Genomic DNA, 14430 nt, shown 5'->3' with positions numbered 1-14430 from the left:
GACAACGCTTGGGCCAGCAGGTACACAGGCTTCAGAGGCAAGGTAGGGCAAGAGGTCAGGAGGACGGACATGATTCCAGATTCATTTGATTGGAGAATTTAACCCATTTACATGTAAAGTGATTATGGATAAGTAAGGACTTACTTTGGCTGTTGTGCTGTTTTCTGACTTTGGTGGTTCCTTTCTTCCTTTCTTCCTCTCTTGCCATCTTCCATTGTGATTTGTTGATTTTTTTGTAGTCATATGCTTTGATTATTTTATCTTTTGTGCATCTACTAGAGCTTTTTTTTTTCTTTGTGGTTACCACGAGGCTCATGGAAAACAGTCCATTTTAAGATGATAACAACTTCCTTGCATACAGATTCCAAGTTCAGGAAAAAAAATCCCAGAAATTGACATGTTCACTGTCTCCACTTAAAGAGTTTACAAAGATCTGTTTGGGGGATAATTGATCCACGGTGGCTAGTCTGGGTGCTCAGGTGGGAGGCAGGTTCCTGGGAGCATCTGGAATTACAGATGAGTCAGAGAATGCCGTTTGTGGCAGGTGGCACGCAGAGCTTGGACATATGGGGTAAGAACCCCACAGTGCTGACCGCGTTGCTGTTTTTCTCCCCCCAGGTTCATGTGTGGTACGGGGGACAAGAGTGCACAGGACTGGTGGAGCAGCATAGCTGGGCAGAGGATAAGGTGACTGTCTGGCTGCTGGACCAGAAGTTACAAATCTGCTGCAAAGTGGAGGAGGTGTGGCTGGCGGATCCGCAGGGCCCTATTCCCCAGGTGCCACCTCTGGAGCCCAGAGCCCAGGCACCGGCCTTCAGGCCCGTCTCCAGGAACATTGACGTCCCAAAGAGGTTTGTGTGAAAGGGCCTGGGCCCTGAAAGTCTTATGGGTGGTGAGGTACCGGGTGTGGGCTGTCTCATGTTGGCGAAGGAATGTCGCCGTCCTAGATGGCTAGTTGTCAAGATATTGGACACATGGCATACAGAGAGAGGGCATTCTTTAAAAAAAAAACAAACAGAATGGCATTTCCTTCACCATAGCTCTGTCATGGGTGATGTATCTTTTGTATATCAGGCTAAGGGCTATTTTTCCCCTCTTTATGCTTCACCTAAAGTTAGTCCCTAGCTTTTCATGATGAGAGACAGGGAATAAAATGTCTTAGATTAGGAGTCACCAAACTTATTCTGATCAGGCCACCCAGTAAATAACATGGGCTTTGTGGGCCTGTCTGTCACATGAACTCCTGAGCTCTATTCTGCACCGTCCAAATGGGTATGGTTGAGCTCCAGGAAACTATGCTTAGGGATTTGGATTTTATGTGACTTTCGTGTGCCACATGTCAAGACATAATACTCCCTTGATTTTTAAAACCATTTAAAAAATGGAAAACCATTGTTAGTTTGCAAACCATTGAAAAACAAGAAGCAGGTCATGTTCAGCTCCCAGCCTGTAGGTTTGCCAACTCCTGGCTCAGATATTCAGAATGGTTGGTCTTGAATGAAGAATGTATATTTTGCTTTAGAATTTCATGATACAATTTTTTCTTGAGAACATACATATCCTAATTTCTATGTTGTATATACTCTATGTACGTTTGCTCTTTTAAGATTGAAAAAGAAAATCCACCAGTGGAAGTTGTCCCTAGTGTCTTGATCAACCAGAGCAACAATATTTGTGATTGTGCTGACAAAGAATTTGTTTTTCTATTCTATGGAAGTAAAAAATACAAAGATCTTACAAAAAAGGAGATGCTAATATGTTTAATATATTACTAGCCTTGGTTTAGCTGCTTCAAACAAAGCCATGTTATTTTAGTGAGTCTGAATTATAAAAAAATGAATTAATCCAGTTCTTTGAAATAGATGAACCACCTAGAAATTTATTTCAGATGAACTTTTCATACTTTAGCATTAGCTTACAAAGAGCTCCAATTTTACTTCCAAGTGATGAAACGTTATATGGATGTTTAAACACGTACTTGTCAGATATTAGAGAACTCTGCTGTAGAAAGCGTGTGAGGTTCAATGAGATTTTAGTGTTTCTAGTTTACTTGCACATTGGCTGATGTACGTACTAGGTTCTGTTGACACTCAGAAGCTATCAGAATACCTCATCATTTTTCTAGGGTGCGGGGAGGGGGCAGGAATTGGTTAGTTGTAAATTTAAATACAAGTTGGGGAAAGGCAGGTAATTTTAGGGCTTTTGAATCCCAGTAGGCATCTTATATGCCCATGCTTTATTTCATTGCTTTGACTCATTTTTGTTTCCCCCCAATAAAATTCTCTCTCATAAGCTGCAGAGTTAGAGTTAGGAAGTGAATTCAGGGGAGAAGGGAGCTGCCGCAGGTGTCAGCAGTGGGATGGAGACCCACGTGCTTATACCAGGCTTGACTGATACTGTAAATGTAATTCAAAGTGAGTATTTTTCATGAAGAATGAGGAGAGACCTTTGTGCTTTAATGTACATGCTGGCTGATTGGAGTTGGGCGTGTGGAAAGGACAGTCCAGAAGCAAGGTGATGATGTGACCAGCCGTGTCAGGAAGTCACCTTTGGCCATTGCTCGTTTGAATCCAGGAAGTCGGATGCAGTAGAAATGGACGAGATGATGGCGGCCATGGTCCTGACGTCGTTGTCCTGCAGCCCAGTGGTGCAGAGTCCTCCCGGGGCTGATGCCACCTTCTCTGGTAAGGAAGGGCGCCCACGTGGGTTCTGGGTGTGGCGGAGGCCCGCAGCTGACCGCTGCTCTGAGCAGCTCATCGCCAGAGTCGCCAGCCTGGCAGTCAGCTTTCTGGAGTCTCTCTTCTCACTTGCATGTCAGACTGGCTGAGGGACAGATGTTGGGTTAGACGCTGGCATTCTTTTTCCTCAGTTTCCCCATCTGGGGAGGAGTTTCCGGGTGCATTGTGAAGGTGACTGAGCATGGGACTGAGCCTCACTGGCCACTGGAGGAAGTTCTTCTGTGGGAGTGAGTGAGTGAGGCACATTGCTGGGGGCCTAAACAGGGCCAGTAGAGGAATATTTAGTTCATAAAGGTAAAAATGTACTAAATGGTCCACTAGTGGCCTCAGGATTCATGCTCCCGTTCCAAGTGCCTAATTCAGCCATGTAAATCAGTGTGGGCCAAGGGCCTGGAATGAATGAGCTGACTTCTGAACTGTATCCAGTTGTTTAATACAAACTGATAGCATCACTTCATAGCAAATTTGCAAATTAGAAGAAAATTTGTCCAGTGCGACCCCCAAAATATTTCCCCAGCAATATGGGAGGAAGAGGCATTGCTGGATATTAGTAGTTTGACAAGGTGGGTAGTGAACCTGAAGGTTTCTTTTTGAAATTCATTACAGGGCTGGCTTCACTTACTCCCAGGGAATAACGTTTTCATTGGTGTGATCTAACTGCACTGCAAGCTGCTTAAAAGCTTATGGGGAAAAAAACATAGCTCTGAACACATATCAGGAGGAAAGTGCCTTTCAAGTATCCCTCATAAGTAATCTCCCCAGAGAGAAGGTAGATTTAAAGGTGTGATAAAGCGATTGTCCGTATTTCACCCAAAGCATGTCATCAGTGACTAGGCTGCTAGTCTATGTCGTTGCCATCTGATGGCACCTAGTTGTGAAGCTAGTGTTGCGGGTCTGCTCTGCGGGCACTTGGGAGCCACCCAGCAAAATGGGGAAGAAAGGAGTCAATCTTCATGCTCTCAGGAAATTCTATGAGTTTAGGAGATTCAGGAGGTTGGTCAGCAGGAGGAAGATCCAGGAATGAGTCCTAAAGGGAAAGGACCACTGAGTCCGGTTCCCCTCAGGTTGTGTATATGCGTAAGTATAACACACACACACATGTTCACACACACACCCAGCATGGACACAGGGGCATCCACCTTGTCATATGCCGTGATCCTGATCTCTTAAGTCCCTTTTTGACAAATAATTTTTAATGGTCTACTAGAGATTTTCTTCCATTACGATGTATTTCTGATCTTATGTTTGAAGTCAATGGAAAAATAAGGCTTCCTTGGCAGCTAATTATAGTGAAATATTCTGCAAGGTGAGGTCTGTAGAACCAGCAAAACTTTGTTCTAATCGTGGATATTATTTGCACAGAAACCAGCTGTTCCCTTTGGTCTCTGTATTGTTAAGATGGCTGTTTGTTGTGCCTGTGTGGAGAGAACAGAGGGAATTAAAAAAGTATTTCTTAGACGTTCACTATAAGTACTCAGTGTTCTGTGCTGGCAGAGGTACACTTTGTGTTCATGGTGTAAAATATCTATGGACCCTGTCCTAGAAGATCTTACGATCTAAGAGTAATTTATATTCATCTTATAACTTGTAGATTAATTTATGGTGTTAACTTTTTGCTTTGTTTGATATTTCTTCCTTTGTCTGCCAACTTGCCAGTTTCAGTAATTGAGAGCTTCCTCTGTGGAGGGCCGCAGGGTTGTAGGGTTGGCCTGGCGCTGGACCTGCCCTCTGCCTCCAGAGTTCTGCTCACGCGAGGCACAGTGTTCTGCCCCCTTGCCCTCCTCCCCCTGAGAGGTCTGCTGAGTGGATGTGTGTGGGCTCTTGACCTGCTGGCGGCTCCCGTTCTTCCCGGAGGGCCACCCCCTGTGCGGGTATTATAAACTCTTGGTTTTCAGAAGGTCATGGCTCTGCGACGTGTCAGGGACCCTCAGGGAAGGAGTTGCCCTCCCGTTCTGTGCGTGTGAGGTTGGGCAAAGGAGAGCCTGCGTTGGCACCATGGAACGGTGGGAGTGTGTCCCAGGCACCCAGCCAGGAGCAGGTTGGAATACAGACCAGGATGATCCAGAAGCAGTAGGGTCTTTAGCCTGGCCATGAGGGATGTGGTTGATGATCCCAGAATCCGGGGTAGGGAGGCTCCATGGGATGCCTGTCCACGCGGGGAGTTGGGGACGTGGCCACCGTACTGCACGTGTCACGGTTTTCCCCCTTCTATAGCTCCTTCCATGTATCAGAATTCCAGAGTCTCCTGTACTGTAAATTAATCCAGATTTACGGCCCAGGCAGGGAAGAGTCTGGGTTGGGCCTAAAGGACCCAGAAGAGGGGCAGTGTAAACCCTGAAATTTTCACATTGTGCCACGATCATCTTCCTGTTGAGATGCGTGGCTGGAAGCAGGGTGGCAGGTTCACGGCCGCATTGGGCTAAGGGCCTCCTGTCATCTTGGGATCAGCCTGAATTGCTCTCAGAGCTTGTTCTACGTCCTCCAAAGTTGTTATTGCGGATAAAAGCAGGCCCCGGCAGGCTGCAGCTCTGGTAAATGGCTGGCGAGCTGATGGAGTGGTTTCTTCTCACACACAGGTTCTGATGTACTTGCCTGGGTTTAAATTATCGGAAGGTGTTTTTCAAGAAAGCATGATCAACAAGTTCTTAACTTAGCCTTTCCATCCTACCCCACCATGGGGAGAGCTTCCCAAGGGGTCCTCAGCACACTGGTCTGTGCAAATTCCCACCCACTCTTTAGGCCAAGGGGCAAGAGGGGTCTCCTCTCCCCTGCCCTCTCTTCCCCTGCTTTTTTTTTTTTTTAACATATAAAGGGAGCAGTACATTTTAATTAGGTTATCTTTCTGTTAATGACATACAAAATGAAGTCGCATTATGCGTGTGTGCTGGCCTGTGATCATCCACATGGCAGTGGCCGGCAGTGCCCACCAGAGCAGGCAGGGCCATCCACAGAAATTGCCATCAATTCATTTTAACTGAAGCTCAGAAAGGGGAGTTTTTGTTTGTTTTCCCCTTTGCAAAGCGCCCTGGTTTCTGCAGAGCCAGGCAGAGCAGAAGCAGGAATTGGGTTCAGGAGCCCAAACTCCAGCCTAGGACGTCATGGTCTGGGACCCGGGCCCTCGGCGGACCCTGGCATAGCGGGCGGCGCCGGAGGCCCGCGGGGCAGCTGGTGAGCGGCCTGCGTGTTGTCTTGGCCAGCTTCCCGCGCTGCCTGTGACCCGTGGAAGGAGGGCTGGAAGGAGGGCGGCGACGTGTCCGACAGCGGGAGCAGTACCAGCAGTGGCCACTGGAGCGCGAGCAGCGGCCTGTCCACCCCGTCGCCTCCCCGCCCCCAGGCCAGCCCCAGGTATCTGGGGGACGCCTTTGGGTCGCCCCACACTGATAATGGATTTGACACCGATCCAGACGCTTTCCTGCTGGATGAACCAGCTCCACGCAAAAGAAAGGTGGGTGGTGCGGTGTGAGCGTGAGCACGGCGCCCGCATGCAGGGCCCCAGGTCCTGGGTGCTCCCAGGCCCCGGCTTCCCTCTGCTGCTCCGGCCCCTCCCGATATTCCCAGGAGCCCGTCCTCCTCTTCCATGCCCATCCCTGGCACCAGTCCTGCTTCTCCGCTGCCCTCCGGAGGAGGCCTGGGCGCCACACCCCAGCTCAAGGCCACCAGAACCCCGGGACAGGTTCTCTAGCCCAAGAAACCTCTTCCCGAGCCTTTTTCTGGGCGCTGTTCCAGGGCAGCTGCTGTCAGAGGGTGAGGGTGAGTGGGGGCGTGAGAGGAACACGTCCCAGTGACCGCGTCTTCCTTTCCAGAACTCCGTGAAGGTGATGTACACGTGCCTGTGGCCAAACTGTGGCAAAGTCCTGCGTTCCATCGTGGGCATCAAGCGACACATCAAAGCCCTCCACCTGGGGTAGGTGTGGGCCAGGGCCTCTGGCAAGCAGTGCGCTGGTGTTCTCCACCACCACCCACAGCCCGAGGGCTCCCCGGGAGTGCCTTGCTGAGAACGGCACCTGGTGCCTGTTGCTGGCCCTGGGCCCGGTGGGACTGCCCGCTGGGAAGAAGTTTTGCTGGGAAGGCAGACCGGCCTGTTGTAGCTGTGGCCGCTGCTCCTGGGAAGGGTGCTCTGTCCACCCGGGGGCATGGCTTGCCTCACTGGGGGAGGCAGGAAGCTTTAGATTGGGGCAGAAATTGGGTGATTTGGTGAGTCCTGCACCCGCTTGCCCCGGGGACCAGGGCCCCTTAGGCCTGACTCCCTAGACCAGGGCTGCTCACGGCAGAGGAGGCTCACCCTGCCCTGTCCCTCAGAGGGTGCAGTGCAGGTGGCTGGGGCCCGGAGAGGCCCCAGGGCAGAGCTCTGAGTCGTAGGACTTGAGGAGAGGGCTTGCATGTTCTGCGAGAGAAGCCAGAGAAGCGAAGCCATGGGTGTGAGGACCACACCCGCTACTGGGCAGGCTGGGCCCTGTGTCATTACCCCAGGGGTGGGCCTCCACGCATTCTGGGCTCCTCCCCTGACCCCTGAGCCAGCACGCCCTCCTGTGCCTTGGTTTCCCCGTTTGAACTGAGGCAGCCTGTCCTGACCATGGCATCTCCTCCCACACAGGGACACTGTGGACTCGGATCAGTTCAGGCGGGAGGAGGATTTCTACTACACAGAGATGCAGGTGAAGGAGGGTGCTGCTGCGGCCCCCACAGCTGACCCAGCTCCCACCCCTGGTGTGGCCAGCCCGCCCCTCGCCACTCTTCCATCGCTGCCTCCCAAAGCCCAGCCATCAGGCCCGGAACACCCAGGCCTGGAGTCTTACCTGCGCCCTGGTGCTCTCAGCAAGTCAGCTCCTGGCTCCTTCTGGCATATCCAGGCGGACCACGCATACCAGGTACGGGGTTGGGGCAGGCCGGGCGCTCAGCCTTGTGGCTCTGAGGATGTTCGATGTCTGGTCCATCATTAGCCAGCCTGCTCACAGGCCACTGACCTCCCTGATTGAAGGCTGGGCCTTTAGCCAAACTGCCAATCACTGATTTCTACAAAGATGAAAAGGAAAATGACCTCACGCTCAGTAAAGTCAGGAATTCTGGCGTTCCTCCTTGGAGGCTGTCATGAGTTACTAAAAATCTGGCCGAATTCCTGAGTGCCAGATTGATGGATCTGGAGTGGGGAACTGTGACACCACTGGTTATAAAAGGGGACAGAGTGGTGTAGTTGGGCTTCCCAGAGCAAGTCCTGAGTTCCTAGAATTGTGTTATGTTAACAAACAAGCCAGGACCCATTTTTTGGAATATCTACTGTGTGTTGAGCACTGGGTTTGTCACGTGGAGCAAGACTTAATCTTTGACCTTGTGAAGTGCATGGTTTAGTTGGAGAGAGAAATGAGTATGTGACTATGATTAATTTTAATAAATAATCAAGGTGTCTTCCTAGAGGCACAAGAAATAGTTGTGGGTACAGGAAGGACCAGGCTCTTGTTTCCATGGGGTTGGGAGGGTTGTCATGGACACGTAGGATGGTCCTCACTGCGTGTAGTAGGTACTTAGTGAACACACAGCTTGCTGTGTGCTAGTTTTCTGAAAATCCTCTTATGCCAACAGCTTGGGTTTTTTCAGACTCGAGGCTGGTTTGCAGGCTAGTAAGTAGAAAGCAGTGTTTTGGATCAGAAAAGCCTTTACAAAGTGAGTCGGCTTCCCTTCTCATCGGAATGAGTGGCCGCCTAGCTGTTTCACATTTGGCCAACTTCAGGTGGCCCGTCAGGCAGCTGGCAGACCCCATGACTGGGGGTCTGGAGAAGGCAGCTGGACTTCCCACGACGACACCTAAATCCAGACGTTGAGGAGAGCGTTGCTACTTGCCAGGGGTCGCGGGGGACAGTGTACATACCCATGCTCCAAGGCTTTTGGGGAACCGCGTATAGCAAGTGATCTAGCCAGGAAGTTGATCCCCTGGGGTCATCCAGTCATGAGGCTGGCATGTAAGCCAGCTCCTTGAGAGGGGTTCCACAGAGAGAATGGAGCTTAGGATCATGGAGACTCCTTCCAAGAGCTGGCTGCTCGGACACTTGGCTTGGGGAGGGCATTCTGCTCTATCTAGTACCTCGCAGCCAGAGACACAGCTTCGGCTGTGAGCTGTGCAGTCACGGGAAGAATGGGTGGGCTGGGAACCTCTGAGCAAGGCGAGGCTGATGCACTCTTGTCCTCGGCAGGCCCTGCCATCCTTTCAGATCCCCGTCTCACCACACATCTACACCAGTATTAGCTGGGCAGCTGCACCCTCCACGGCCTCCTCCCTGTCGCCGGTGAGTGAGCCCATCTCTGGGCCTGTCGACCCTTCTTGGGGGCCCTGGAACAGGCTGAGGGCTCGTCCATACATAGCCGGTGCCAGAGCCATCTCCCTGCACTTGCCTCCGGTGCCCTGACTTCTTGGCGCTCTCCATGCTCTCTCTCCTGTCGCCTAGTACTTCCAGCTGGTCACTGCCCCCTCCTGGAGGGGGAAGGAGGGTGCTGGCAGCAGAGTGCCCACATCCAGCAAGATGATTGCTGGGAAAACCAGCAGGCGAGGCCAGAGTCGGAGCCCTGTGTAGCCCCAAATGTCTTCAGCTGCTCCTTCACAGTTTTAATCCGAGAGAAGGGAGAGAATGTGGGAAAGTCAGAGAGGATGAGGTGGGCAAGAAAGAGACTGGGGTTTGTGGGGGCCTTGTGGGGTGGATCGGAAATCACGAGGCTACTACTGATGCTGCAGGTTGCTTGCTTCTAATGAAAATAAATTGGAAACCAATGTGAGGCAGGCACAGTGCTTTCCAGAAGGTGTCAAACCTAAGTGTGCGTAAGTGCCATTGAGGCAGTGCATCCCTTCCTTTTGTTCCACACACGGTGCCTCCACCTAATGCTGCAGGGAGCAGGCCAGAGGCTCCCCTCTGTGTGGCCTCTACTCCATTCCCAGAGTGGCCTGCTCCTCCCCACCTGGCCCCTGCTCACCTTGACTGGGAATGTCCTTCCAGAGGCCCCCTGGCACTAGGAGGGGCTCGGCAGGTGTGGCCGACTCTCCTGTAGGATGGCTTGTCACTGGTCCCTCCTGCCCTTACGCTCATGGCCCGTGCTTACCACCTGTGTCTCCGTGCCCAGGTCCGGAGCCGGTCGCTAAGCTTCAGCGAGCCCCCGCAGCCGGCACCTGCAGTGAAGTCACACCTGGTCGTCACTTCTCCACCCCGGGCCCAGAGCAGCACCAGGTGAGACCTCCTGTGGCCTCCCTTGGGCTCTGTCCCCATATTCCCACTGTAAGTGTGGGCTCCCGGTCCACCTGCCCTCGTCCCCAGGAGTAGCCCCCAGGGAGCCCACTGGGAGGACACAGTGGGTGTGCGGGTGGCTCCTTCCAGACCCTGCCTGTTCAGCCAGCCTCATGGCGGTGGCCTTGTCCAGCCCAGCACGTGACTGTGCCCTCGTGACTGTCCCTCGGCAGGAAGGCCCGTGGGGAGGCCAAGAAGTGCCGCAAGGTGTATGGGATAGAGCACCGGGACCAGTGGTGCACCGCCTGCCGCTGGAAGAAAGCCTGCCAGCGCTTCCTGGACTGAACCTGCCCGGCCGGCTTGTCCCCTATGCTCCCGGCCCCGTGTGGCTGGTGACACGAGGCAGACGTGTCACAGGCCCTCAGCAGAAACCCGAAGGAGAAAAAGAGTGGACATTGGGAGTTTGGGCTCTGTTGGTCAAGGTGTAATACTCAAAACCTTTCCCCCCCTTGTGGGAACATTTTATTTTTTAAAAAAAAACAGCAAAAATATTTTTTCCCTCTAAAATAGGAGAGAGCCAAAACTGACCAGGGGTATTCTGCAGCAAACCAGAGACCAAAGAATTAACCACCCTCGCTTTCCCACATCCTGTCTCTCTGGGGGATTAGTGTGTACATCAAAAGAAGGAACAGCGCATTCTGTTTCCTGCCCAGTTGGTGAATTCTTTGTTTTCTCAACTCTTCCAGAAGGGACTGTGAGCAGGATAAATTAAGTTTTCTAAAAAAAAAAACAAACCCCAACAACAAAATACACCAGCTTCCGGTGATGACTCAGTGACCAGGACCTGCTGTGGATGGGGTGGGAAGGGGCCTGGGGCCGGGGGAGGGGGGAACCTGTGTCCTTTTTAAGGTGCAGCCAGCCACCCCTCCTCCTCCTGAACCCAGGAGGAGGGAGGGCTTGTCCTTGCCAAGCAACTTTTGTGGAGGTAAAAGGAGACCCCTTTCTCCATGACAACTCTTTGAACCTGGGTTCCCTCGGACACTGGGTTGCATCCCAATAAATATTGTATGGCTCCTTCTCAAAGCTCAGACTAATAGTTTTTAAAGACTGTCCCCAAATAGCTGAGCCAAAAGGCTAATACAAATTCGCTTTTTGAAATGTGGCAGTTGAACACTTCCTTGATCATTCTTTCCTCCTATTTGAGGAAGAACCAGAGGGTTGCAGTCTTTGTGGAAGCGTCTGCTGTCACCTGAGTGAACGAACTCCCTCCTGACGTGGCCTCCCTCCAGTCAAGGACATGACACATCTCCAACACTTCCTTCGTTTTTGGTGTAGTCAGCAGCCTTTTTCTGAGTAAAGTTCCCTGTTACTTGGGCGAGAACCCCGCCCCACAGTAGGTTCCTCTTTGTCTCTGGTTCCTGGGGATTTTCCCATTTCCCTCAGGCTGCAGGGAGGGCTGGCGTGGGGCAGGCAGACAGAGGCCAGACGGAGCAGGAAGTGGCAGCTTGCCCCCGTGGTGGGGAGGAGGGTGCCAGGTCCCCAATCATTCCAGGGGCTCACCTGCCCCCTCGGAGACACTGTGACCTTCATCCTAAGGTGGCAAGTAGGACAGGACTCCAGTCGGGGCAGAAGGCATTTTACCAGCATGAGTCCAGCCCGAGTGATGTGGAGGGTCAGCGCCACCTCCCTGGGTATCTGCTGAGCGCCGCACCTTGCTGATGGTGGGATGGGAAAGGCTAGAGTCTGAGGCAGTCGTGTGAGGAGGCCTGGCTGGGACGAGGACCTCCTGGTACTTCAGCCCTTGGTGCCTCTGGAGACCTCAGGAATGGAGGAGAACCTGGACTTCACTGCTTGGGAGGAAAATAAAGCAAAACTGTCTTGTTGAGAAGGGGCAGGAATTGAGTTCAGTGCCACACGAACCGATGATTAATGCTGACCAGTGAGCTGAGCCCCGAAGGAGGGCACGTGTCTGGTTTGGAGCCCTACCTTTCTTCTAAGTGTGACTGTTCTGGGGATTTGCTTGAGTGTGACCACGTGGTGCCTGGCTGTCTTGGGTTCCAGTCCTTGACCTGGTTTCCCAGGGGCAGGGGCTCAGGGACTCCCACCACGCCACCTCTCCTGGGCTGGGCAGCAGCAGCCCTGCCTTAGCCCTAATGGAGGCCACCCCCGTGGCCCGGGGTGGAAACATCTGGCCACCGAGCGCCTCTGGCTGCTTCGTGTGGGAAATGTGCAGAGGTTTTCCATCCAAGACATGTTGAGTGTTAGAAAACCTGCCAGCCTAAGAATGGGCCGAGGTCGTGAAGGCTGGTGGTGGCAGGGGGAGAGGTCTTCGGTGGGGATGAGGAATATTTTTTTAACTTAGTAAAAAATGTATGTGGGATCTGTGTCCTGGTAAAGCCCCAACCCAGGCCTGCAAGTGGTGGCCCAGGGTCCTTCTGTCCCTTCCAGCTCCCTGAGAGTTAAAAGCTGACAGCTGGCTGCTGCTTGTCCAGACTTCTCACTTGCCATGTTGCCCTTATTCAGGCCCATGGGGGGGGAGGGAGTTTCTCCCCTGCCCTTCTTAACCAGAGCACGCGGGCCGAGTCTCCTCTTTAGAAAAGCTGTGTGAATACCCGCCTCAGCTTGGACTGTGTGAATAATACCTGGGGATGAAGAGTTTCTCTGAGTGAGAAAGGCTTCTCATCACTGCTGCACAGGGCAGACCAGGGAGAGAGAAGGAAGAAATTGGTGAACCAGTTTCACAACCGAGGGGGTTTTATTTTATGTTTGTAGTTTAGCTTGGGCGCAGGCTTCCCCTGTCTGCATTTGCTCCCCGCCCCTTCTGGTGGCAGGGGCCTCTTTGTGCTGCCCCATGTTGTGGCTGTCGCGTTGGTTCTTGGTGTGTGGTGTTCCTTGGGGTTGCGACGTTCATTTCTTCTCGGAGGGTGGGGGTGGTTTGTGAACCGATCCAGCAATCATGCCTGTTTTCTTCGTCTCCGTGTCTTTCCCCGCTTCCCAGCCCCCTGACCCCGGGCAGCAGAATCTGGCTGCAGGTAAGACGCCACAGGTATGCTTTTGAAACGAACAGGACTGATTTTCAAGAACAGTTATGTTGGGGAGTTTTTATTCTGGTGACGTCGCCCTTATTCAAAATACTTCTTGGCATTTAGCTTTGGGGTCTGTGGTGCCTGCTTTGAACAGCCTTAATGATACTAAATCTCTACCCAGCTCCTACAGTGCCGGGTCCTGTCACTGATTCCTGTGGTTAAGTGAGGTCACAGGTGCAAAGCACAGGGCTGGCCTGCAAGTAAAATAGCTTGGATTGAATTAATGTGACTTTTCACCAGCTGTGAAAGCAATTTTGTAAGAGAACATTTGGAGTTGCGTCCACTTTGTGATAGTAAGCTTACAGCTGGACTCCATGGAAGACATTATTAATTTGGATGTGAAACTGATTTGTTTGAAAGAAATCTGTCCTGTTACTTTCTGGTCCTCCCAGGTTCTGACTTTACCAGGAGCAAAAATAAATAAATAAATTGGGGGGAGATAAATCCCATCTGTGAATTTGTCTCACTGGCGCTTTTTCCCCCAGCTGTCTTCCAAGTATTATTTTTACTGTTGAAAGAATTTTTTTTAATGTGAAATGTAATGTTTTTACAACAACAATATGAAATATATTTTATAAGGAATAAAATGGTACATTGTCTGATTTAATGTGTGCCTGTCCCTCTACCCTCTCCCCCTGCAAAGGACAGGATTATCATCCTTGGTGTTAAAAAAATGCATGCTGGCCTGTCACGCTGCGGGCGAAGCACACACACAATCGTTTGCTTATAATAGCCACAGGTAACATTACCAAAGACCAGGCCAGGTGGATTACCCACCTAACCCTGTGTAAGAGTTCCTATTACTCCCATTTTACAGGTGAGGAGAGAGGCGCAGAGCTTAAAGAGCCTTGCCCAGGGTCATAAACTAGGGAATAAAGGCACTAGGATTGAAATCCCGGCAGTAAACTTTCTAGACTGCCTAGACTGGCAGTAGGGAGCATGTTCTTAGCTATATTCCTGTGTTTGTTGAGAGGCTGGCAAGTGGCTTAGGTCACATTACCTGAGGAATGGGTTCTGACCTCAGAGAGCAACATGGACCACTCCCTGATTTCCTCTGTTCCATGTACTGGGATGGCCCAAAGGGCAAGTTAATAGCTGGCCCAGGTGGAAGGCAGAAAGCCACACCCCCTATCCTTGCTCCCCTGGGACTGCTTTCTGCAAATTTAGCTGCTGGGACCATGAGGCATCTCTGGGAGCAGGTTCCAGGGATCACTAACAGGGCCAAGGGTGAGGGTGACGTGGCTCTGAGGACACCAGGGACGTGATTACCATCAGTCAAGCCCAGCAGCCCGTACAGCTGGTGTGGGAGGTGGTCTGTGGCTTTTTTCCTGTCTTGGGGTAGAACAGGGCTTCTATCTCCCCATTCCTTGTCTTTGCCCCACCCCATCTGTCTAAGAAAGT

General features: G+C 51.8%; 1 protein-coding gene across 2 annotated transcripts in view; it reads left to right on the top strand.

Moving 5' to 3' along the window:
- ZNF395 (zinc finger protein 395) overlaps positions 1–13631 on the top strand; it is a 39367-nt gene extending 25736 nt beyond the window's left edge. For both annotated transcript variants that reach the window (XM_037024585.2, XM_073232742.1), the window contains exons 3-10: positions 619–851; positions 2575–2684; positions 5936–6183; positions 6542–6642; positions 7333–7606; positions 8924–9016; positions 9843–9946; positions 10177–13631. In XM_037024585.2, the coding sequence (XP_036880480.1) occupies positions 619–851; positions 2575–2684; positions 5936–6183; positions 6542–6642; positions 7333–7606; positions 8924–9016; positions 9843–9946; positions 10177–10288 (1275 nt within the window). In that variant the 3' untranslated portion in view covers positions 10289–13631. The remainder of the gene's footprint in view (positions 1–618; positions 852–2574; positions 2685–5935; positions 6184–6541; positions 6643–7332; positions 7607–8923; positions 9017–9842; positions 9947–10176) is intronic.
- Positions 13632–14430: the final 799 nt, after the last annotated feature.

Source organism: Manis javanica, chromosome 3, assembly GCF_040802235.1.
Source record: "Manis javanica isolate MJ-LG chromosome 3, MJ_LKY, whole genome shotgun sequence".
NCBI lineage: Eukaryota > Metazoa > Chordata > Mammalia > Pholidota > Manidae > Manis > Manis javanica.
The sequence above is the reverse complement of the archived record's forward strand: the minus strand, read 5'-3'. Positions and strand labels throughout refer to the sequence as shown.